Raw genomic sequence first — 25,531 nt, 5'->3', positions numbered from 1 at the left:
AGTGTCAGGAGCGTCTCTTTGCAGACTGGCAAAATGATGTTTGTGTATTGAAGAGTTAATTCAGGTTTGAAAAAAGTCCCAGGAGTTACAGGGAAAGCTGAATTGCTTGATTATTTTGAAACCTTCAAGGAGAAACATATAGAAAAAACATGGAAAAAAATACACTGCTAGAAATAGTCTTGATTTGCTCTGGGATGAGTGTGTTTTGTCTTCGAAAACACTATCATGGCAATATTGGTTTAGTGTCCTGAATTTCATTGTGGAGTGGGGTTAACTTGTATGAGCCTGAAACATTTTGAGATTTGTATTTTTTAAGTAACTTCTGTTTATGTGATGTGACACTGTTCCATGCCTCCTTCCAGTAAAAACTGTAGAATTCCAGAGGTGCGCTGGAATTCTGTAGATCAAGGTTTGATAAAGTTCCCTTTTCTGGAAACAGAGGCAGTTTCAGCTCATCTCATTTCCATAAATTGGTGTAAGCACAATGTATTTTGTATACTTACGGTAGAAACATAGCACTAGAAGCAGAACACATTTTGATTTGCAGGATGTGGATGGGCGGTATTTCCCCTGTCTGTTCCCCTTCTAGATAATACCGAATGAGTGATCGATCATCCCTTGCTAGTGTGTGCCATCACTGACTATAGTGAGTAGAGCCAGCATCCTTCCATAGCCAGAAGAGGCTCCTGCAGTGGGTGTGTTGGAGGAGCTGCAGCTGGTGTGCTGTCTTGTGCTGCTTGCTGGTGCAGTGCCTCCCTCCACTGTCCCCAGTAGGCCTGGTGACTGGAACCTTGGCCAGCATCCTCCCAACAGGGAATTTCAGGAGTGATCTGAGGCCATGGTATACAAATATAAATAAAATATCCCATCGCCGTTCTCAGCATCGGTGATGGGATCTTTTATTTATTCATCCTGTTCATGTTAGGAAACAGAGGCAATGGAAGAAGAGATTTGTTTTCTTGCTCCTGACTCAGAATACCATTCACCTCTCCTTCCTGACCTTTTCTGTAGTATTCACTTGTCAGCTTTGTCCATGTTCCCCAGGGTGAGATTTCTCCTTGTTTTATAATGAGCAACAGGACTTTCAGGTTTTTCTGTGTTGCCGCTAAACCCAAATGTTACAGCTGGACCCAGGAGCAACAATGGCAACATGCAATAATAACCATCCCACATGAGATTTAGATTAACTGCTCTTCTGTTTAGTTCATATAATGCCTCAACAGCATGATCTGATTTGCTGTTTTCATATGATCTATCATTAACTGTCTGAGCTAGGAAACTAGGTCCTTCTGTAGCGGATGGAGAGAGATGGGCTTGCCTACACTTGGAGTGGAACTTCACTTTCTCTGGCTGCAGCTACGTCACTTTGTCCCTCTGGTTTTTATTTTAAACGTGGTTTGCTTTTTCAGGCATGAGGATTTGTGGGAGCAGTAATGCTTCTATTAGAAGTGTTACCTTTGAGACTGCTTTTAAGCATGGGGGAAATAAGTAGTAGTCAGTGGCTGCAAACCTCCAGCTCTGGTGGTGAGGGAGGAGAGGAGGAGTGGGTGTTTCGACAGCATGCACAGGCTGTCTCCTCCTCCAGCTGAGGAAGCTGCTGTTCTGGCTGCCAGAGGATGCTTTTGGGCTTATAGGGGACAGCTGTGACACCCACATGTCTCCTGTCAGTGGTGGCAGCAACAGGAATAGGAGCCATATTCTCAGCACTCTTCTTCCCCAGGGAGTGCAGGAGAGCAAGTAGGAGCAGCTCTCTGGGGAGGCAGGGGCTTGTGGAAGGGAGTAGAGGTTAGGGAGTTCCACAGAGGCAGGGAAGGTTGGCTGTCTGCCTCCCTTCCCATGCATGAGAGGTGCAGAAGCTCTGTACATCCTCTTTCCCAAGTTATCAGTCCTTTGCTAATTGTCTTCACCCATCTAAAACTTTCTGGTCCTTTGCTGCCCACCTCCTCTTTTGTTTTTCCCACAACCTACTGAAATCTTTCCTGCCTCCCCCTGAACCTTGCTCTGCCATTGCTGAATTGCATTTTACCTCCCCAGAATGAGAACAAAATAAACTACTTTATCTCAATCATTTGGGTAGCAAAATGCAATTTGCTTATGATGCTGTAGATCTTTGAGCCAACCCTAGCTTGGGCATTTTTATCACTTTGCAATGTAATCTGCTGAATATCTCAGATCTCTTGCATGGGAAGAAAAAATTTAAGACAAATCATTTTTTTAAAGCCAGCTGTGTACTTATGCATGCACAAACCCACAGTGATATACATGTCCTCATATATCTCTATATGTGTGTATGTATATGTATAATAAATAAAGAATACATATAACACTTTGAAAGTCCACACCTAACTTGCTAATGTCAGCTACAGTTGATAGACAGCTAAGTCAGACTCTTTTTATAGTCCATTTCTAAAATGAAACCATAAATTTTAAAGCCAGGCTTCATCATTGCAGAGAAAAAAGCTTTTCCAGCCTATTGATGAAATATAACATTTGATAGGATTTATGGGGCCCAGATTCAGGAGGATAATTTGCGGAGCACTTAAAGCTCCTTTTTCCTGCCCTTTGCCTTCCCTCCTCCCAAATACACATACCAAAAAAAGCCATTAGTAATGAAAAATTATTAAGGAAGATTTTTCTTGATTCCATACAAATGTCAATTTGAGAAAGAAAAAGAGGAAGAAAACAGTTACAGGAGTTCTTACAGTCAAGGGGTCTGAGAAGAGCCAGCTGATTATAGGAGTGGAATACTGACTTTTACTAATAAATACACCCTGTGATTATTTGCTGTAACACAATCATTTGTAATGTGTGTGTGTATGTATGTATTTTTAATAGTACCGGGTGGAATTTATTTTTTTATCACATTGAGATATTCGCAAACCAGCCACAGAAAGTTAAAAATAAAAATGATACCCAGCTTCTTGGTATCTTGATGAAGTTTCCTTCTGGCTTGTATTACCAGAGTGATAATTTCAGAGGAAAAACATCTTCTGTAACTTGTGATCACAGTATCTGTCAAATGGTAGGAAATGAAGAAAACTGCCAGACAGTGTTAGATTTATTAACAGCTCCAAGAAAACCAAAATTAATGCATTTTCTCATCTTTGATGAGTTGTAATGTCCATGTGCTGTACTTACCTTAATGGACAAGTGAAGGAAGTAGCCCTCATCAATTAAGTCTCTTATTGAGCTGACTACAGCTTAATTTGGAGCACATGCAGGAGTACTGTGTGCTTACCAGGCTGTACCTCAAAGGTGTTGCAGTTGTTGTTAAGGAGTGCTCATCCCACAGATGCCAGGAGCAAACCAGCCTTATGCTGCCTTCAGGAATACGCAACCAGGTGCTGGAACAAGGAGCATGCAGCCTTAGAGGGCAGAAAGAGGGACAGCCATACAAACCCCAGCTGCACCAGTTGTGTAAGGGGAGTTGCTGGCCTGACTTCCATTGGAAAACTGTATGTCCATCTATTAATAACCAGTCTTCAACCATTTGGGTTGAAAATGCCAATGTAGGAGGTGTGCTGAAGGTGAATTTGTATGGAACACGGTGACAGCTGTTTTGGCAGGGCCTGGAGGGACAAGGGCTTGGTTTGTCTGTGTAAAAGTAAAAATAAGAAGCATATGATTCGTTCAGTAAGAAGCTGTAGTCTTTCCATACGCTGAATGGGGGCTTTATATTTAGGAAGGGAACACAGCCTAGTCTTATGCCAGACTGTGCCTTTTGCCACCCCTTGAACACTGACAATTTGACCTAATTGTAAGATTTAGAGTACTTCCCACACACATGATAGAAACTTGGCTGCTCACTTCACCAAAAAGTGCTTGTCCTAAACTGCCAGAGCTTAGACATGTTTTTCCAGTCATAGGTTCTTCTGGCTGCAGGGACCAGAGAGGTTCCTGGTGGAGGAATGAAGGATGAGGTGAATGGGGTGTGATCAGCATTCTTCATCCTTGTGCCCCGCGTTCCAGGGGGAAAGGGTGAGCTGATTTTAATGTAAAATCCTTAGAAATGCTATGAATGGGCAGGACAAGAATAGCAACAGAGAAGAGGCAGAATTGCTGGAACAGCTTGAGGAATTGTTTACAATAAGTAAGGGCTTAGAGAGTAGGGAGAAGTTTACCAGTAATGCAAGTTTAATGCTCTGTTAATGTGTTAGAAGTGACACGTGTGTTGGACACTCATTTGAACCAGAGCAGAAGGGAAGAAGTGCCATTGGGTGTCCCACACCAACTGCAGCTTCATCATTACTGGCAGGCTGCTTTGTGAAATGCTTCTGGGAGACGGGTCTGAAGAAGCTCTGGAAGGAGAGCTGATGACCAAAGTGCATCAGGGGTGGTGTTTCTGTACTAAAGTAGCTTTTGAAATAGGGCTGTGCTTGTATGGGAAGCTAATAAATGGGTGGAAGAAATTAGCACCCTTGGCTGAAAGGTATGAAGGGCAAGACTTCTGAATATGAATAAAGAAAGCAAGAGAAAAATAGGTGTGAAATGGTTTTTAAGGTGTGTCTCTGAATATGGATAAAGAAAGCAAGAGAAAAATAGGTGTGAAATGGTTTTTAAGGTGTGTCTCTGAACACAGTGGTTAAAATCATATAAGAGTTATTCTGTGGGGATAGAGATGGGCCTGAACCAAACCAGTTGCTTTGGTATTTCTGGGACTCCCCAGACAGATGCTGAGAGATAGGCTTGTTCTTCCTCTTCTAGGTGAGGAAATGACTGTGTGTAGTTTGAAGATTCCATTACTTAGTTCTTTCCATTTTAGCTTAACATTTTGCAAAACAATTACTGAAAAGGAGCAGTAGTTACCTTTGATCTTAAACACTTGAAATTCAGCTTTGACTTCTCCAAGTGGAGAAGTGGGAGTAATTTCAGAGGTGCAGTGGAGCTGAAGCCATGAGAAGGAGGAGCTAGAAAGGCTGTGTATGTCTGCAAGCCTGGGAGCTTCTATTGCCTACCATAATAAAAAGTAATAAAGTTACATTGCTAACTTTAGGCCCCTGAGTTCAGAAATATTTCTCTGAAATGCAGGTCAGCTTATAAGGTGTTTAATTCTGTTGATGGGGAGCTTGTGATGGATGAATGTGCACTCCGCAGTCTTTGTGAATGTGAACAAGACAACTGTGCTCTGAGGAGCCCAGCTGCACTGGGGAGAGGTGCCCGAGGAGGGAAGCTGCTGGAAGGGTAGGCAGGGTGGCCTTGAAGGCGGCAGAACTTTGCAAAATCCATCAACAACTCTAGCATCTGGCAGGGTTTCTGTTGAGCAATAACCGCAAGCTAAATTTGCCATGTATAATTCCTGAGAGAAGCTAGTGGTAACCAATGTTTTGACTTTCAAGCGTGTTCCTGTGAAACTGTTCTGATCTCAGTTGTACTTTGGAAATGCTGCCCTCTCAGAGAACTAAATTGAATTTACTTTCAGGGTTGTCACCATGGTAAGACTGTCATAAAATCTTTTGCCCCTTGCACTACTACAGCATAGAAAATATAATTAAGCCTGTTTTTTCACGGAATCACAGAATCCTAAGGGTTGGAAGGGACCTCAAAAGATCATCTAGTCCAACCCCCCTGCAAGAGCAGGAACACCTAGAGTACATCACACAGGAACTTGTCCAGGTGGGCCTTGAATATCTCCAACGTAGGAGACTCCACAACCCCCCTGGGCAACCTGTTCCAGTGCTCTGTCACTCTCACAGTAAAGAAATTTTTCCTGATGTTCACATGGAACCTCCTATGCTCCAGTTTACACCCATTGCCCCTTGTCCTGTCACTGGACATCACTGAAAAAAACCTAGCTCCATCATCCTGACACTCACCCTTTACATATTTGTAAACATTGATGAGGTCACCCCTCAGTCTCCTCTTCTCCAAGCTAAAGAGTCCCAGCTCCCTCAGCCTCTCCTCATAAGAGAGATGTTCTATTCCGTTAATCATTTTGTAGCTCTGCGCTGGACTCTTTCAAGCAATTCCCTGTCCTTCTTGAACTGTGGGGCCCAGAACTGGACACAATATTCCAGATGTGGTCTCACCAAGGCAGAGTAGAGGGGGAGGAGAACCTCTCTCGACCTACTAACCACACCCTTTCTAATGCACCCTAGGATGCCATTGGCCTTCTTGGCCACAAGGGCACATTGCTGGCTCATGGTCATCCTCCTATCCACCAGGACCCCCAGGTCCCTTTCCCCTTCACTACTGTCCAGCAGGTCAACCCCCAACCTGTACTGGTACATGGGGTTGTTCTTCCCCGGATGCAGGACTCTACACTTGCCCTTGTTGAATTTCACCAAGTTCCTCTCCGCCCAACTCTCCAGCCTGTCCAGGTCTCGCTGAATGGCAACACAGCCCTCTGGGGTGTCAGCCACTCCTCCCAGTTTAGTATCATCAGCAGACTTGCTGAGGGTACATTCAGTTCCCTCATCCAGGTCATTGATGAAAATATTAAACAGCACTGGTCCCAGCACCGACCCCTGAGGGACTCCACTAGTCACAGACCTCCAGCTAGATTCTGCCCCATTGACCACAACTCTGCCTTCTTCCTTCCAACCAGTTCTTGATCCACCTCACTACCTGATCATCAAGGCCACACTTCCTTAGCCTATCTATGAGGATGCTGTGGGAGACAGTATCAAATGCCTTACTGAAATCAAGAAAAACCACATCTTCCGCATAAGGTTGGTCAAACATGACTTCCCCTTGGTAAAGCCATGTTGGCTGCTCTTAATGACCCTCTCATCCTTGATACGTCTAGAGAAACACATCCTGCACATCCGTTAAATGCTTCGTGTGTCATTTTAGTATATATTCAGAAGTGAACTCTGGACCATTATACTGGAGTTAGGATGTTCCAAAGAGTGCGTATGGATTATACACCCCTCTGTGAGAAGCTCCGTGTGTTGTAAGAGTCACTTGAGCATGCTCAGCAGTGCTTTCATGTTGCTGTGCGTTGCACTCGCAGCTAGTAAAACCTGTTAGAAATAATTTCATTTGTTGTCTTTGCTTTTCTTTGGCTTGTAGTTGGAACGTTAAATGCTTTCCTTATAAGGATTACATGCTTCACCTTGCATGTGCCAGTGGCTTAATATGAACATCTGCTGTCTTTCTGTAGCAAATCTGATGATTTTTCTCTGCACATATATTTAGTTGTACATATAAATAGAATCCAGGCACTGTTAGATGCACATGAAAGTGTACGTCAGATTGAAATGGTAACATATGAGGTTTTCTGCAGTTCCATTTATGAAGCATCAAGTTAAAAACAAAGCTGTGAAGTAGCCAGAAAACTTTATTTCTGCAGCCAAAGGCATATGCTTGTACAGCCTAACCTAATTAGGGCTCTGATATACTCCTAGAATGGTCAGCATTTCATGTGTTGTATCATTCTCTGTGAGTTGCTTTTTCATTATACTTGGGCTTTTGGGGAGCAGAATGCAGGAGAACATTGCTCCAGATGTCTGGCTCCTTTCACCGATTTTGTTGCTGTCTACAGCAAAATTTGAGTTTTAACTCTACAGTGCAAGTTCCCGTTGAATCTTTGGATGCCTTTAAACAGTGTAGTACTGGAATATGTGTAAATGTCTACAGAGTACGGTGATTGGAGTGGCTGGTTTAAGAGGAGCTATAAAACGGTTCCAGCTGGAGTGCATTCTTGAGGTAAGCTCAAAATACACTCCAAATTGTCAGCACACTACTCAGGAAAAGCACAAGAAACAAATCATCTTTAGTGTGCGTTGCTTCCCTTAATGCACATAAGGATGGTGTAAATGGAAGCTGGTCAATTTTCAACAGTTTGTCTAAAATTGTCCCTAGGTTTTGCTTCTGTACTTTAGCGTTTGTGAATAAATGCATCACACCGAGTTGTAAGTATTTCTGTGTGTGTTTGTGTGGACATAAAGCCATCTATATTTCAATAAGTATTGTGTATCTGTCCATTAATATTTATATGGAACTGAGAGCTTTGGTTCTTGCAATTTTTAATAAACATTGATGGTGTTACTAGTTTATACAGAGCATTCAATATGCTCCATCAAAATGGCAGCTCTAATTAGGTTCCTTGAATTAGCTAATGGATTTTGAGAAAGATAGCTTACAAAGCTCTTACAGCTGTCCAAGATATTCCTGCCATGGCAGAAAGACAAAAGGTCGCTGGAAGCTTCAGACTTTAAAGCTTTAGAAATGCAGCTGACAGTTAAAGAAGATAAATTGCATTTGTATTTTTTTCCCGTAAAAGTCCTGATGCTAGATTAATGTAATCCTTGGAGTGACCATTCGTTAAAAATACCCACAAAGAACCCAACTTTATAGTAAAGATGCCTTTTGGCTATGAGAGCTGTGCTTTTCCCTGATGCTTTGCACATCGTATAAATTAATGTATTATTTTTCAATGTAAACTACATCTGTAGCAGGATTGCAGGCACAGATACTTCTCTTTTTTTTCAGTTGAGGTTGAGATTTCTGCTTCATTTCTACCTAGGCCAGGTATTATAAAAACAAACCACACAGAGGATTAGTTGCTGCCACTTTGCCAGTGGCATGCATATAACGAAGAGCAGGTTGTAGTCTCTAGTGTGAAACTTGGAGAGGTAATTTCAGGGAAAAAGCAGATAGTTACTCCGGGCTTTGTAGTTTTCAATAAAATATGTTTTAGAACATGGGCAGCAGCATCTGCTGTGAGTGAATGCTTAGATCCTTGATTCTTCTCTTACAAAGGAGCACAGAAATTAAGACTGCACTGAATTGTCACCTTTTCTCCCTCCTGCCTTTGCTTTGTGTGTACTAAAGGGAGTTCCTGAGGGACTCTTCAATGGCTAATTCGTTGGAAGTCTGTAAAGTACTTATTATTTCAGCTTTAGTGATAAGTTTAATAAACTGCAGTGGAAAAAGCAATAGTCTGCAAGTGAAAAAGCTAGCTGCCAGTCTCAGGCAGCTGTGATAGCCATTAGGAAATGGAGCTACATTTCCACACAAGAGTTTAGCATTCAGTATTTGCTCTGTTGAATTGTTAAAGCTGCTGTAAATGGAGTTTGGAGGGCTGAAAATCTGCTTTGTGTTGATGTGACCTATCAATTGTAAATATGCCAGCTGCTTTACATCAGTAAAGTAAGATACCCCCTCCCAAGCCATGTTGTAATACTAAGTGCCAGAAAAGGCAATTTAAGTACTTTGCCGTGTAAATCCAGAAGAAATTACCTTGGAGAGAAGGCCTTCAATTATGCCTCACACGTGACTTCTGCATGATGGATAAAAGGCATAATTGATATCATCTTTAGTGAAGAAACCAGAAACTGTTGCATTGTCTAGAGGCTACTGAAAATACCAGGAAATTCTGGTTTTCATTATTTTCATTGTGTGTTGTTTATAGAGAGTTTGGTTGTTGTCAGCAGCCGAGTCCCTAATCTTTCTGCTTTCCTAGCCCCTTGGAGACACGTGCACATCTTGGATCAGCAAGACAGCAGTAAACTGGTCACATGCCAGAAACAGACATTGCCATTAACCAGCCTGAACTGTAAGAAAGCTTTTTTCTACTATTAGTTAAAATCTGGTGATTGCCTTCCTTGACGAGGCACAATCCATTGAGCAGAAAAAAGGAAGAGGAGTCTTTTTTTTTGAAGTGAAGATGGCAAGCTGGCTACAAAGAAGAAAATGTCACCTTTTTTTTGTCTTCCTAACTGATTGCAAATAGCCTGTTTCTGTTAGAGTAGCACATGCTATATCTGCTGTTACAGTGAAGTTAAACCTCAGTGTGCCAATTTTGTTTCCATAAAGCAACAAATTAAGCTACACCTCCCATTATTTCTGGCCAGCTGTAGTCAACTGTAAAGGAGACTAATGGAGATGAGAAGTGGCCTGGATTGAAAAGATGATGCTCATCTGAATGTCTAGGCCATCTGCCATGATAAACAGGAAAAGGTGTTGTATGTCATGTGAAAGGAGGGAAGCATAAAAGGATGCTTTATGTCAAGCCACTGAGAGATTTATAAACAGTTTGGAAAAACTGAAAGTGATACAAATCTGTTGGTCTCAATCTTCAAATCGTTCTTTTGAGGCTTCTGTAAACATATTATGAGCTATTTGGGGAAAGAAAAGGTTAATGACACTGCTAATTCATATCATGCAAGGTTCTCTTTCCTTCTTTCTTCCTAATGAGTCTGTAGGAACCTGAGAATATCATCTTCTGTCTTTCTACTAAGCTCCTAATGTCAAGAGGTCAGTAGTGATGTTACGGGGTCACTAGGTCTCAATTTACATCCAGACAAATGGTAGTCATGTGCTGCCCTAGGAGTCTTTGACCTTTTGGACAGAAGTGGTTGTACTGCTTTTATGTTAGCCTAGAGAATTGAAAGGTGACAGTGCATCTTCCATTGAAACACAGTTGTGACTTTTCTAAATATTGTAAAGCAGATTAAGTCTCAGGGACTTTAGTGTAAGAGTTCAAACGAGCATAAATAGCTTCTTCAGTGTAGTTTGTTTTCCTGCATTTTAATTATGATTTTTGACTTTATATGTATTTATGTACCTATGGATAGAGAGAAACATATCCATCTAAAGCTTTTCATGTCAGCCCATCTATACAGACCCTTTCAGGATATTCCTGACTAAATGGAACTTGGCTCAAAATCTTCCTCCTGGTCACTTTGCACAGGTTTCCAAATCAAGTGTCCTACTGGGGCCCCTCTCCATTGATAAAGACAGTAATTGCATATACATAGGGTATATTCCCACCCAGAGCAAGAAAGCAAATGTCATAGAGACCAATACAGCCATGTGCATGGTTCTGGTAGCTAGGAAGACATTGTTCTCGAATTAGGTCCTCAGCATAGGGTGTGTATAGCCAGAACACAGGCTGGCTTTGGCTGCATATCAAAGATGATTCCTGAGCCTGTAAGGCAGTACCAGTGATGTCACAAGGTGTTTCTGACAAGTCTTTCACAGCAGCATCGTTCATTTACTCAAGTGCATATGAAAACAACAAATGTTCTTTTCTTTCTAAACTCTCTCGTGGTGGTTGACAAAAGTGAAAGCTGAAATACTGTAAAATTATGTTCTTAGCATTGATTTTCTTTTTATCACTTCCCACAGTTCTTTTTATTTCCTCTCACTACTGAGGCTGCAGAAATATCTTTGTATCAGTGTGATACTTCAGGGTAGAAAGACAAGGGCTGAAGTAATGTACTCAAGTATTTATTTGTTATAACTTCAAAATGAAAGTGAAAGATACTCTTACATGCTCTGTCGGACTCCTTTATGCTGTATGTCTTTGCAGACCACTATGTTCCTTTCAGTATATAAAATTAGTTCTGTTTAGAGCAGATTGTGAATGGAAGATTGTCCATTCTCTTGACTCCGTGAATCACATTTTGTCTTGGATTTGTTTGTTAATAGAAACTCACTTTTTCTTTTCCTTTCTTTTCTCTTTTCTCTTTTTTATTTCATTTTCACTCGGAAGTGCCAGTTTGTTGAGAGGCTGACAGTCAGCTGGGTGAAATCAGCGTTTGAAAGAAGTGGCTGGCAAAAAAGCTCTGCAATATTAATGTGTTTAGGAAAACCACTGGAAACAAAATGTTTATTGCCTCTTTAAATGCATGTTTATATACAGCTTTAAGTGGTTCATCTTACTGTGTACATGGAGCACTTGTTTTTAATTTTGTATTATCTGGAGAGCTGCAGTAAGAAGTCACTAATTTAAAAAATGGTATTTTTAATCTGAAGGATTGAAATCCAGGTTAGCAACTCAGAGGAGGAACAGAGGGGAGATTTTATTGCCAAAAAATGAGCCATATGTATTAAATACCAATGATGATGTTTTGATTCTTTGAAAAAAATGACTTGTCTGTCATATTGTCTGTCATATAATGTTCTTGCTGTGGTGCTTGTTCATCTATCTCTTCAGAGATGCTGGGACCAAATTTCGCAGTCATATTTTGCATACTGTTAGAGATAGCTTGAAGCTAAGTCTGTGCCAAATAGTGGTTTCCTTTTTGTTTTGGGATGCCTGTTCCAACTGTATTCATTGAGTTTCATAGCAGGTCCCTTTACAGTTTCAGTGGGCAAGGTGGAACCTGTCAGGTGCCTCTGACAGATTCAGGCACAGGACAAAGATGGTGATCTCTGGTGTTTATCTATTGGAAGTACAGCCCCAGGAGCATGGAACAATCATCCAGATCTTTTCGTCTTTCTCCTAGGGCAGAAGAAAGCTTTCATTTGTAAGGATTGTATCTAGCAGAGCTACAGAAAGGCTGATGGGAATGTGCTCATTTTACCTCTTTTGAATGTTACATAAGATTATTATTTATTTTTTAATATTTCCCTGAAAAATCCTTGCAGTATGTGCAGCTTATTCAAAGAACTGTTGAAGTTCTCTTAAGATGACTTTTGGCTTGGGATTTTGGACAGGTTTTGTTACTGTCATTTGAAATCAGCATCTGAGTCTTTGCTAAACCCTTTGTAAGGTTTCCTGGAGACTTTTCCCTCACCTAGACATTATTTATCTGCCTCTTCTGAATCACTCTGCTTAACGTGTAGCACAACTGTGGGAAATTGGCCTGAAATTAATTGCAAAGTGCAGAGTGGACGGTTCTCTTACAGCCTTGTGACAACAGAGAAGTCCACGGGTAGTTTAAATGTTAGAGCCGTGGTGGAGGAGATGGTTGCACAGTTCTCTGAAGATCATTCAGTGCAGGGAGCCATGTCAGGGGAGTGAGTTGTGCACAGAATTGTAGATATGATGAGGACTGTAATATTTATATCTCCTTAAGGAGGGAGCACTGCATTAAATGTAAAGCTACCGTAGAAGCAATCTGTCTGCTGTACTTACTAGGCTTGGTATAAAGCTTCAGTAAGTCTCCTAATATAAATTGACTTTGATTGGAGTATTGTTTTTGTATTTCTTCTGCAAGTTCAGGTTCCTTTTCCGTATAAATAGTCCTGCAGCCAAAATATTTGAACTGGTGTTCATCTGCCATTTCCCTGTCTGAGAACTGCTATCTGATCAAACCTATATTTTTTAATTATGTATTTATAGGCAGATGGGAGAATAGTTTACAGTCAATGTATGATCTTCCCTGCAAATCTTGGAAAATTGTGTTGGTTTTTTTTAATATTGCCTTATCAGTTTCTTTTTTTTATTACTGATGACTTCATTCTGTTTGAATTCAATGCTTCAGTTTCTTTGGGGTAAACTAATAGATTATGTATGCGATATTTGCACAGTGCTGATTGAATTCATCTGGTGAGTTTGAATGTGGTTCATATATTCACAGAATTGTCAGGAGCCAACTTGAAATTCAGAACTGTTTCATGAGCATTGCACAGGGCATCGTATTCATCTTGCGTTACTCAGGAGTGGGTAAAACTTTCATGGTAAGCTACAATGCAGCTTTCAAAAGCCAATGTCTTTTACATTTGTGCCTATAAACAGTGATGGAGGGGAAAAAGAAAGATAAAAGAGCTGTGGAGCTCTAACTGTTCCCTGAAGAAATGAAGGTGATGCACTGACTGACCCTCTTTCAACCTGTTCTCCCCACCTTTCTTAAAATTCAGAACCTGCTGGCTGGTTTTGACCAGACTTGACAGGCAATTCAATGTTCCAAAGATACTGGATCACTAAATTTCATGAAAATAAGCAGTCTGCTAGAGACGCCCAGGCAAATGCCCTTGCTTGAGAAAAACACTGCAGTGTGAACTCAGTCCCTAATCGGACACCAGAGAACCCACAGGAGAGAAGCACAGGAAATCAGACTTCACGGAGCTGCTTGTTTCCACAGAGATTATGCTTGTGTTTTCACACTAATCCAGATGGATAGCTTCCCATGTGCTGCTATCTTTCATTCAAACGTTCCTACTCATTCTCATGGTTAGGATTTGTATTTTAATACGGCCTGGCAGAGGTTTGCTAAAGAAAATGCTGTCAGTCCCAGTCTTTTAATATGTATAATAATCTTGTTCTCTGCAACACCTTCTTCCACTTGCTGGCTAGATGGGTTTAAGCAGAAGAAAGTTCACCTACGGGGGAGCTCCATTAAACGGAGCACAGGCTGCTCTTGGTGCATTGATGCATTGAGGTTTTATGATGCATCAATATCAGCTTCCGTTTAAAAAAAGGGGGAAAAAAATACAGTACTTTCAGATTACTTCTTCAGCCAGAATACCTGGAGATGGAAATTGGGTGTGTGGCCATTAGGGCACTGGTGACAGGCACTAAGACAGTTTGCAGGGAACTGCAGGGAGCCAGATGGGCTGGAATCAATCCAGACCTGTTGCCTGTATTTCCGCATTTTCCTCTCTTAGCTAGTGCTGCTTTGCGTAATGATGTTTGCAAAGCAACAGGGACAACACTTTGGACCTTATCTGTATGTTAGCAGCCCTAATTAGACTCTTTATCTGTACTCACAACTAAAGTCAGGGGATTTCACAGGTGTTGTGTTGCTCATGGACCAAGCTTCACTGTTCTAACTGATAGCCCCTATTAGCTAGTTCTCAATTCTAGTGTTTTGCAAACTGGAAATGGTTCTCCCCTGTTTGACAAGAATTCATGCAAGGAAGGAGGGTATTTATCTGTGGAAGGAATCAAGGGGAAAAGGGAATGTACTTTTTTCCCCTTAACAGTCCACAGTGTTTATGCAAGCTTTCTGCGCTGCCTTGGCAGATCATGAGAAAAATTGTGTATGCTCTGGAAGAGTTCAGTAAGTCAGCCAGAAAAGCCTGAAACCTCTGGGACTTCGTAAGAGTAGAGGGGCTGGATAATTTAGGATCCAGGGAAGGCAAGTGATTTAAGTGTTTGATTTTTCATGGAAACATACTGATACTGCAAGTAAACATTTCCAATCCTGACTGCATATTCAGTTGCATTTGCACTCTACATGGAATTTCCCTTCATTTCTAGTTAATTTCCAAGTAATCTAGATTGGTATTAGATGCTAAAAAGTACTTCTTATTGACCTATTAGGTCTATGTCCAATCTTTTGTATGTGTTTTCCAAATCATTTCTCTATGCAAATACTATTAAATGCTTCCCCATATTCTGGCATACCTGTGTTGGAGGGGAGTGTGACAAGCTGCACCACAGTGTCTGTGCTCATATGAATAAATCTGTACTTCTCTAGCCCACTGTTGATGAGGCAGAGTTAAGGTTGCAGATTAAGAGAATATATGATGATGTTCTGCAATAACATTTGTCTGAGTTTAGGAATGGCCACAATAAGTTGTATGACAATTCCCTGTGAATGCCAGTAAATGCTACTGAGCCGTACAGTCAGTATTCACCCCAATGCTGACTATAGCAGGGCTGAAGTAGCTGCAGGAAACTTTTAATTTATTAATTTTAAATGTGGCTGTATTTTTTTTTTATTCTTAGTTATTTTCATGATTCTTTTTTTAATCTTTCCATGTATAGCTTCAGCTTCCACAGTTGTACAAGTCCAGCTGTAAGGTTTTAGAAGGCTCACCAGGGTCAAAATTTGCGAAGACAGATACGTGTTTAACTTGATAAACTAAGTAACTCCACTAGCATAACCGTGGCAGTTTGCAGTGTGTGCAGTTCAGCATACAAGGAGTCTTTGTGGATTACTAAATGGATTACTGTTTAATTACCACTTTAAAAAATGGTGTCAAGGTTTGGTAGTGTGCTTTCCCATCTCTCTTGTCTCCCCTGTATTTTCATGGCTGATGTTTTAGGTCTTCATTTAATTGGGAGGAAGATTGTTTTTGTAAGGTAAAACTTCTTTTTATGCTTCTCTGTGAATATAGTGTATTCTTTACCTTGAACAAATGTAATTTTAGGGGAATTCCACATTTAGCGTGGGAGCAAAAGGAAACATTTTTTTGGCAGCTTATCATCATCATCATCATTATTATTAAAATATGATAGCCATTTATAGCTGCTCATAGGAATGTTAAAAGTTTCTTTGTGCTCCCCCATCTGTCTGCATCCATCTGTTGTCTCTTGTCTTGCACTGGAATTGTTAAGTTCTTTGGACAGGGACAGCTTTTTAAAAAAATGGGGCTCAAGTTCACAATTAGCAGCTTTATTAATACAAGAAAGCAAAGATAAGGGTGATGTGGGCCAGCAGGCACTGTGCAAGTCAGGACTACCAAATATTCATAGCCCATTTGTCCCAGGTGAGGCAACTCTGTGTGTGTGTTCATATGGGTGCCTGGTGTTAGATACGTGCGTACATCTGAGTTGTATTTAGCATTTTTATTTTCTCTCAGTGGCTGCACAGGTGGTGGGAATGCTGATCGTATCCAGAAGTTACGGAAGGAGTACCACCAGGCCAGGCGGGAAGGCTTGCCTTTCTATGAGGATGACGAAGGAAGAACGCAACCCTCTGATTACGACCAGCGTTGGGTAGGTCCACATTGTGATGCAAAGTGCTTTTGCAGGGTTCAGGATTAGCAGAAGGTGCTGATTTGCCTGTGATTTCCAAAAATACTGTTGTCATCTTAACATGAATTTCGGGGGTGGTAGAAATAGAGAAATCCTTAATGCCAGCCCACCAAAGAAAATATGAATAACATGAAAAGCTGGCTAAAAATAACTTGTCTGTTCACCGTGTTTGATTTAGGCCCAGGTTTCCTCTCTTTAGGCCTAAGGTATGAAGTCGCTGCCAGATGTTGTCAAGTGGTAGAATCAAGGCTTTTCAGCAGGATTTATGGTACTCTGGCAGTTCATCCAGTGGTTCCCTGGGTTAAAAGAGCGTTAGAAGAGCAGACTCTCACTGTGCTTATCTGCAAAGTGAGAGGGAGGAAACCGAGGCATGTCTGCTCCTGCCTTTCTTTCTGCACACTGGACAGTAGCAGTCTGGCCACAATACATCCTCAGTAACTGAAATAAGTAACCAAAACATGGAATAATTTGCTCCTCTCCCACCAAAAGAAGTTAAAATATTATGCCTATACTATAGAGCTGTTACAGACATGCTGTATTCCCTGTTTCACACCACACAATGATGTATTATCTACCCCACTACCAAAGGTTCTGTGGTAGAACCAGAGATTAAATCAACAGTGCTGGATTTTTGAATGTTTTAAATAAATGCAACAGCTATAGTCTGTGGGATCACAACTGCAGTACTCAAGAGCTCCACCTGAGCAGGTTTCAGAGTTGGACTCTGTCTCTTTAAAAGTAATTATAATCAACCAGCATTCACAAATGTAACTTTGATAAGATGCAATTTATGCTAAATTTAAAATTTTAGTTTAAAAAGAGACAGAATTATGTTAAAATCTTAAGAATCTACATACACCTGAAGCTTGAACTAACCGTGGTTTTAACATCATAGGATCACAGAATAGTTAATTTGTCCTCCAAACTATCAGTGTGAATGCTGAAGTGAAACCTTCAAGCATTGGGATTGTAGTCCAAAAAAGTCATGTGTGAGACTAGACTATTGCAGTCACGGAGAGGTTAGTAAAAAGGGTGGTTTTACATAAGTTATCCTACGTATTTGTTCATTAACCCCCCAAATGTTGCTGTATATATTATTCTTACCCAGTTGCTGAAAGCACTGCCTTCAGCAAAATAATTCTTTCCTTAAAGCAGTTAACTTTTATCTACTGCCTTATATTTTGTGACCCAAATTTGGGAATATGCGTAGTTGCCATTCTTCTTCTGAATAGCTTTTGTAAACTAAAATTAGAATTTGCATCAGATGTGTCTTTCTGTTGAAATGTATGGTGTGATAAGCCTGACAGAAGCCCCAGACTGGGCCAGTGGTACCTCTTCAGCAGCCTGAGGTTTTCTGCTTCTTATCTGAAACTGATAAAGCTTTATTAATTCTCAGAGGAGGTTGAGATTTATGGTCCAGTGTAGTTTCCTGAGATTCACAAAGGTTTCTTCTAGGTAATCCTTTCTAAGCCTTTCCTATTAGGTATAATGCCCAGAGATTACTGATTTCCAAAGCTTTGCTTTTCCTGTGAGGCAAGTTGTCCTTGATCAGAGCACCTGAAAGGGAGCTTTAAGTATCTCAATCTTGAACTGATTCATAATAGTGGCACCAGGGTTTTTCTTTTTGTCCTTCCAATGCAGAATATTTTAAATGTCTCTGTTGTGAGGAATGGCAGTCTGATTAAAAATCAGAGTTTACCTTAAGGGCTTTAATACTCTGAAGTTTGTTGCTGCAGCGGTTTCCTCTTGTTGAAGTGGTTTACAAATTTCAAAGAGTTGCGGTCTCTTCACTGCAACAATATCATCCGTTGATCCATCCAGCCTTGCTTTCATAAGCACTGTCTTTCAGTCTGGAAAATACCGTGGCCACAGCTTGCTCCCTTTGGACTCCTGGCTGAAATTTCTACTCTTACATGTAGTTTTACCTGTAAAATACCTACGTTACATCAGTCCAGACAGAAAAAAATGGAACAACTATAGAATCAAAAATGTTAACAAGAAAACAAATGTCTCAAAGAATCTTGCCAGGAGAGTCCTTAAGCAATGTCACCTTTCCCACCTCAGACTGCTGACCCTCAGCAGTACTGTGCTAACGCAGATTGAACAACAGATGATGTTTTCCACCTTTGCTCATCAGTGAAGAGGCATGCTGATGACTAATTGCATAATTATAAATAAATAAAAACTAACTCTCGTCTTCAGGATGTCGGGTCTTTCTTTAAAGACAGGCAGCCGAGGAAGAGGAAAACCTTCTGGTATAAGTTTTCTTCTTTCCCACAAGAGGTTACAGCACAAGGGAAGCTGCAGCTGGAAAGGAGATCTCCCTATTTTTTTTTAATACTCTTAGTTCTTTCTGTGCTTTTGTCAGTCAGATGTTTTACCTAAGTCAGCTTTCCTATAAGATATCTTTCTAATGTACAGCAGCTGCTGTAATCACTTCCCACCATCTCATGAAACATGCAGATAAGTTGGGAAATAACAGAGGATAATTTGAGAAGACACAATCCCATCACAAATCAGCAGCTTCAGAAACGGACCCTGGGTCTTGTCCTCCCCAAAAAGTATCTGAGAACCTATGAGGCAAATTTCTGTCTGATAAAGCTGACATTGACAAGTGGCCTTTAGCTGACACTGTAGTGGGGCAGAATTTCTAATAGAAGGGGTATTTCTAACAATCTACTTTTTTTTGAAAGTGGGATAAATCAAGTTAAAGTGCAGAGCCGGCTGAAAAGCTGGCATTGTAAGGGAAAATGATCTCATGACAGGCAATTGGGATCCATAAATGTTTTAAAAATAAGGTCAAAAATTCATTTTAAATAGGCCTGCTATTCTCTCATCATCCATTTCCCACCCACCCCACCCCCCACCCCCCCCGCATCCATTTTCCAGTTTTCCTCTGTTCTTCTCATCTGTTGCAGGATGCATTTTTTGCTCTCTTGCGCCTTCATTCTGCTCTCCCTTCCCCACAGTCTGTTCTTTTTCTTTTTGTAAGTAACTGAATAATTCAGTTTAGTGTGTCTCCATAAACAGACACATGTATATAGCACTGTCTGTGCTAGAGAGCCAGACCCTTTGAAATTTTCCAGTTCCTTTGTGCTTTGGTTTGTTGTTGAGGTTTGCATCCTTTGGACTCATCCCCACCCCTGCCAACCCCCTTTTACGTTTATAGCTAGGATAGATGATAAGCCAAATGCTATAGGGTGGATCACAAGGCTTAAAGTAAACCTCCGCTAGTTAACCAAAGGACAGGCTGATGATAAGTATAAATATTGTGTAGGAAAATGAATGCCTGTTGTTGTCAGTGTAATGTGAGATTACCCTGAAATTCTGACACCTAGGATATATCAGAAAGTCTCTGCTTAAGACAGAGTTTAGGCATGTGCATACCTACTCATGTCTTAGTTGGACATGAGCTAGTGAAAGCGCTCATGAACTTATCCTATACAAATGTAATCCAGGTCTATGGAAAGAGGCATAATATGTTTATGTACTATTATCATATACTGCCGTGTCACTCAGACCCTGAGAGAACCATGTAAACACTAAGCTGCAAGAACTTAGTCTCCTTAGGAGCTGGAGGACTTTTTCATGAGGCACATCTTTTCAGGGCTTTATAGTCAAAGACTGATACCAGATCATGCGAAACAGCAAAGGAGCTGTCAAGACAAACCTGTGAAGTTAGCATCTGCACTTATATTTAAGGGCATTTAAATAACGAGGAATTAATCATTTATTTGAGGATTTACTTGGATTGTCTTACACACTTTGTACAAATCCAGTTACTTAAAACATCAATTCTTTCCTTCAGGGTGGCAGTAAATCCTTGAAACTTTATCTTTTTAATGTATGTTCAAGGACTGTGTGTAACACCAGCCACGTTGCAAATAGTTCTTCACCTGTTAGTGACATCAGCTTCACTGTACAAAACTTCGTGTTAACTGGTTCTAAAAGCTATTTCCTTATTTGCAGATCAGATTTGCAAGCTGATAAATAACCTAAAGATATAAGAAAAGCTGTCTCTGGGTACTAGCTGTGAACATTTCTGTTGAAACAAACCCGTAATGTACTGAGTTTTGTCAGTTCCCAGTTCAGAGTATGAAAGAAGAATCATGCCTGTCTGTGTTAAAGGCCAAGTACTTTATTGTGTGCCTGGCAGGGATCCAAGCCTAAAAATCAACCAGAACAAAAAAAGGAGGGTTAACAACTGCATTATTTTTCCATAATGTGTCAAAGGGTTCTACACTTGCTTCAGGATGAATAAGGAGCTGTTTATACTTTTCATGATCAATTAATTCCAGGTTCAGGATGTTGCATTTCAAATAGGTTAGGTTCCCAAAACGCACAGACGTTTGTTTTGGATCATGGTTAGAAACCAGAATTCCAGCTTCTAGAATAATAACATTCCTGTCTTCTAGCGCAATGGGAGAAGCTGACAATTTTATGTACTATGTGAAACCATATAGCAGAAACTGCTGTGAATTCCAGACTTTCTGAGCCCACATACTAATAGTAGAAAACATTGAATTAAATATATATATTCATGTACTCAAAGTACAGCTGCTTTGAAAACCATGGATTGAAAGTATTTTATGTTATTAAAATACTAATTAAGATAGTATGCAGAACATTTTATTCGGATGTATGATTAACTTACCAATCAAGGACTTTTTATGGTCACTTCTTGTCTCTGTATAATGAAGGTTTCAGATCGGGATGTATTCTAAAGAGCCGTTCAAACTAAACAGGGATTTTGAAATTTACAGGCTGGCTTTTGGGGGTAAGTTTCAGGGGAAATTATTTTGGAGAAATCCCTGCCAAACCTCATGTGAAAAATAAACTATTCCAAATGGCACATGCAAAGAGAGCCAAATTCAATTCCATTAATTCTGGTAATAAAGAATGACTCTTAAAACTGGTTTGGAGTCATTCCTACTTACACAAAGGTTGAATTTGGCGTAGGTTATCTGAACCAGAGGGGAGTCTGAAATGCTCATGTCTTCATGCTTAACACTGTGTACACGCTCTTATTTACCAAGGGAAACAGTTCTGGTGCCATATGTCGTCTTATCAAAGTCCACCGGTACTGTTTGTACCCTACAATAGTATGTGAGCTCCAGAATTACATTGTGCCATCTATGCCGCAAGGTACCTCGTCACACAGGTGCTTTTTGTTGTATTTCAATAATTTCTCTTACTTCATCCAAGTAGTTGAAGGAAATCAGACAAAAACACGTGGTGGTGCAGGGCTGTGGCCATCCTTCCTGATTCACAGTACAGAGAGGTTCCACATTAACACATGTGCCAGTGGTCATGTCCCTTGCAGTTAGGAGAGGTTCTTCTGACGTTGCCAAAATGGAGAACTTGAGTGGGGAGATCACGGAGATCATGACAGCTGCCACAGATCATGTATATGATGGGCCCTGGAGGTTTTCTGTTGTATATATTTTTCCTAATTTCCCGCTATGTTTAGGGAGGCAAGAAGCAAACCTCCAGCTGGTAATTATATTGATGAGGGGAGGTTGTGGGCATGTAATCTATGCTACATCTGTGCTGAAGAGTTACTACATTTGGGCACACAGGCCACAGCTCTGCAGCTTTTATTCTTTGGAGCACAATTTCATGGGCACAGAAATAGCCTTTTCAGAGCTAGGCTGTAGTCTGGTTTCACTGTAGTTCCAAGTAGCATGGTAGCTGGGTCTTTGCAATTTGCTTAAGTTTTGGCAAGCTTCTGCCAGTATAGTCTTTAACAGCTTTCTGTATACTTCTTGATCACTCCATAGATAGGTAACTGTGTGGCCACTTCCCCTGAGCATGTGTGCACACTCTGTCAAATCTCAGGCCAGCCTCGCATGCAGAAGGTGCAGGAGGATTGAGATTTTAACATGGAGCAGGGGCATGTGGTGTTGCTGAATCTAATACTTTGCACTTTGAACCGTCATTACACTCAGTGATATGTACTTCCCCATGACAGCTTGGTCCCAACCCCTAACAAGTCAGTGCCCCACATACCATAGAATCAAATACAATTGCTCACAAGCCTGACTACAAGGTGGAGGAGGGGGGAGAAGTAGGTTTCCTTTTAAAATTGACCTCCTCTTCCTCAGGCCATTAGTAAGAGGTATGCTTCAATTTCTGAGAAAGGGCCCTGGTTGCAACCACGCTCATTTTTTAATCACAAGACAAGTCTGTAATGCCACAGAATTCATGTCTGAAGCTGAGCATGCGCTTCGGCATTTGTTAGACCAGCCTGAAATCAGGCCTCAGACTTAATCCCTTCTTAGGCACAAGCTTTTGCCTTTACTACCAGCTATCTGATGCATTTATCAAATAGGTGCTGACACGAATGACTTCTTTTTCAATTCTCACAGCTTAATCTCCCTGGGTTATGTTCTCGTTCAGTGTGTTGCTGATGAAAAAGAAACCTCTTCCCTAAAAAAATACTGACGATCCAAAGAGTTGCCTAGCTACTGTTGTCCCACACAGCACCCTGTTTCCTAAAGGTGCTGGTCACTGTTCAGTTTTGCCTGCTGGGGATGACATCCCACTAAAGCAGATAGCAGTTTTGACAAAGGACTGCAAAATTTGTCCATTTAACATAATGGAAAGCAGAATGACCCAGTGAGGCAAACGGCAGTGGTTGCCCAGCGTGTGCAGAACAGGGTCAATCTTGAAAGAGGCTGGGTCAAGCAATACAACTATGTCATTGAGGCTGTTACAGAGTACAGATCCTTTATTTGTTAAAGTTAAGTATGTGACTGCAGCCAACTGAAATAATGGACTTTTGATTACTTTTGATTTCTGGATTGAGTTCTTCTATTGTGTATCTACACAACACTTTTCATTATTGCAGCACAAGATCTGAGGTGGAAGCCTTGGGTCTTCTTGAGTTTTGCTGAAGTTCCTCGCTGCAAAATGCATTAGCAGAGCTGCTTGTTAAATTTCATCCTAGGCGTGGTTTCAGCAGTCAGGGTGTCAGTGCTCTGGCTATATTGTCTTGCAGTTAAAAAACACTAAAAAGTTCAAGATTTCTTCACAGCCAAGGTGTGAAAAGTAATTAGAATGTATCACTGGATGCTGGGTATAGCAATTATCTGTGAATATATAAAGACTCTATTTTTCTCAACAAACAGGCGACATTGTTGTAATTATTTAAAATGAAAAAGAAAGTCACTGACTCAGACATGGAGAGATTGGGAGGATAACTTTATTAGTTCCCAGTCTAAGGTCTGCAGGGCAGATGCTAATCTAATATCAAGACTGCATTAAAATAAAGTACAAAAAAATGGGAAAAGAGAACTCCATTTACCCTGTAAGGCTGGTGCTGTACAGGAGTTTGGCTTTTCTGCTCAAGTCCAGCTCCTTTCAACTTTCAACCTCAACTCTAGCTATTAAAGAACACTGGGAAAAAGGAGTGCTAGCACCTTTTTGCTTGCCCAGTATGGGTTCCAACGGAACACCTTCCTTCTATTGAATGTGCTGAGATTTGAGAAGTTCTGCAGAAGTTAGTATCAATTTCATTTTTGTTTGCAATTGTTTTTTAAAACATTCTTGAAGTTTCTTGCTTTGTTTAGTAAATGGAACTTGCAGACAGGAATTTCCCAATGAAGAAGGGAGCCTGATAAAATACTGGCTCTATGCAACCTAATCTAAAGGGTTGGTTTTAATTTGATTTGGTTTTAACAATAAGAAAGCGAGAGGGACAGATACTGCTGCCTGTGGTTTTGCTGCTTTTTCCTTATCAAATGGCCTGGCTGCTAAGTGTCATATTGCCCAACGTTGAGGAGAGCTGTTCCAGCTGAACTGTATGTCGTAAGTCTTGTATGATAGGAGATATTGAGTCTTCTGTAATCCAGGTGATATTGGGATGTCTGCCTTCCAAGCAGAAATATGAGTTCTGGCCCTGCTGCCTTCAGGGGGTCATGCTACTCAAGGCAGATAATGTGTGAATAATCCAGCGTCCCATAGTAGCATAGATTTCATAAAGTAGCGTATCAAATTCAGCATGTATGTTGGAATGCATGCAACTAAACAAGAGGACAAATAGTGGTGTCTCATCTAAAATGCAGTCTGGTCACCAATTGTAAGATTTTTCTGATTTTCTTGTTAGGCTGGAAGTAATGATTGTCAAAATTACTATTGTAAATAATGCACTCTTGGGTTAGGAAGACCAATGCTGCACATGACAACAAATAACAGCAGTGGAATAATGGCAGTGGCTCTCAAGAAACATGGATCTTAGGGAGGCCCAGCCTGGGTGCTTTTACACCGTCAGGTATTCCAAGGAAAGTTAGAGTAGCAAATACCTGGAGTGATATTGTGACTTTGAAGTTATGGTATGACTCAGACCAAAGTGATCAAACTGGGATGCTGAGGAGATCCAAAAGTTTCTTATATTGTAGTAAGCATGGTTATATTAAATTATATCCTGTATAATTTGATGGTAACTCTTTCAAGGTAAGATAAAAATTTAATATTTGAAATACGTTCCTGTGCCTTCCATCCCTGGTCTGTCATCATCAAAACAAAGTAGTTCTGACAATCTAGATTCAGTCTTTCCTGTGGAATGATTATAGGGGAATTTAGCAAAATACTATCTAGTGGTCCCCACCAGTGGATCAGTGTGAACATTTGCATTTGAAGCTAATTTTCAAAGTATTTCTCTTAATTTGCTAGGAAGATACGTGTCAAGTTAGCAATTAAACTGTAATTTGGTCACTGAGGTGTTTACGCGGATTAATAGAGCTCTCTCTTAAGCGTGTGCTCCTGGGTTTGACATAATAGCTATACTGCGTGGTAGCATGACCCCACTTGAGTTTCACACACACATGCACAAAATCAAATTCCATCACATTTTAATGCAAATTTTACCTTTGCAAATGATGGCCTGAAAAGAATGAGTTTCCATGGTAACCTTAGGGAACACATAACCTGTTTATCATAACTTCTCCATGAAGCAAGACAGGGGGTGGGGAACATGCTTTGATGTCAGCTATATTTTTCTGTAGACAGCATTCTCCTCTAGCACATATAGAGAATTTGCCAAAATGATCCTGTTCTGTCCTAAATAAACTTTTTCTCCCTTTTTTAGAAACAGAAGCAGTCATATGGAATAACATAGGAGGGAGCTGCAGTAAGCAGTGTTCAAAACCATTA

At 40.7% G+C, this 25,531-nt stretch overlaps 1 protein-coding gene across 4 annotated transcripts in view; it reads left to right on the top strand.

The window, feature by feature from the left end:
• Nucleotides 1-25,531, top strand: part of PARD3B (par-3 family cell polarity regulator beta) — a 426,397-nt gene that overhangs the window by 358,041 nt on the left and 42,825 nt on the right. For all 4 annotated transcript variants that reach the window (XM_062640654.1, XM_062640652.1, XM_062640653.1 and 1 more), the window contains one exon: nucleotides 16,204-16,339. In XM_062640654.1, the coding sequence (XP_062496638.1) occupies nucleotides 16,204-16,339 (136 nt within the window). The remainder of the gene's footprint in view (nucleotides 1-16,203; nucleotides 16,340-25,531) is intronic.

The sequence above is a fragment of the Pezoporus occidentalis genome, unplaced genomic scaffold, assembly GCF_034315485.1.
Source record: "Pezoporus occidentalis ecotype Australia unplaced genomic scaffold, CSIRO_AGI_Poc_V1 ctg66, whole genome shotgun sequence".
Lineage (NCBI taxonomy): Eukaryota > Metazoa > Chordata > Aves > Psittaciformes > Psittacidae > Pezoporus > Pezoporus occidentalis.
The sequence above is the reverse complement of the archived record's forward strand: the minus strand, read 5'-3'. Positions and strand labels throughout refer to the sequence as shown.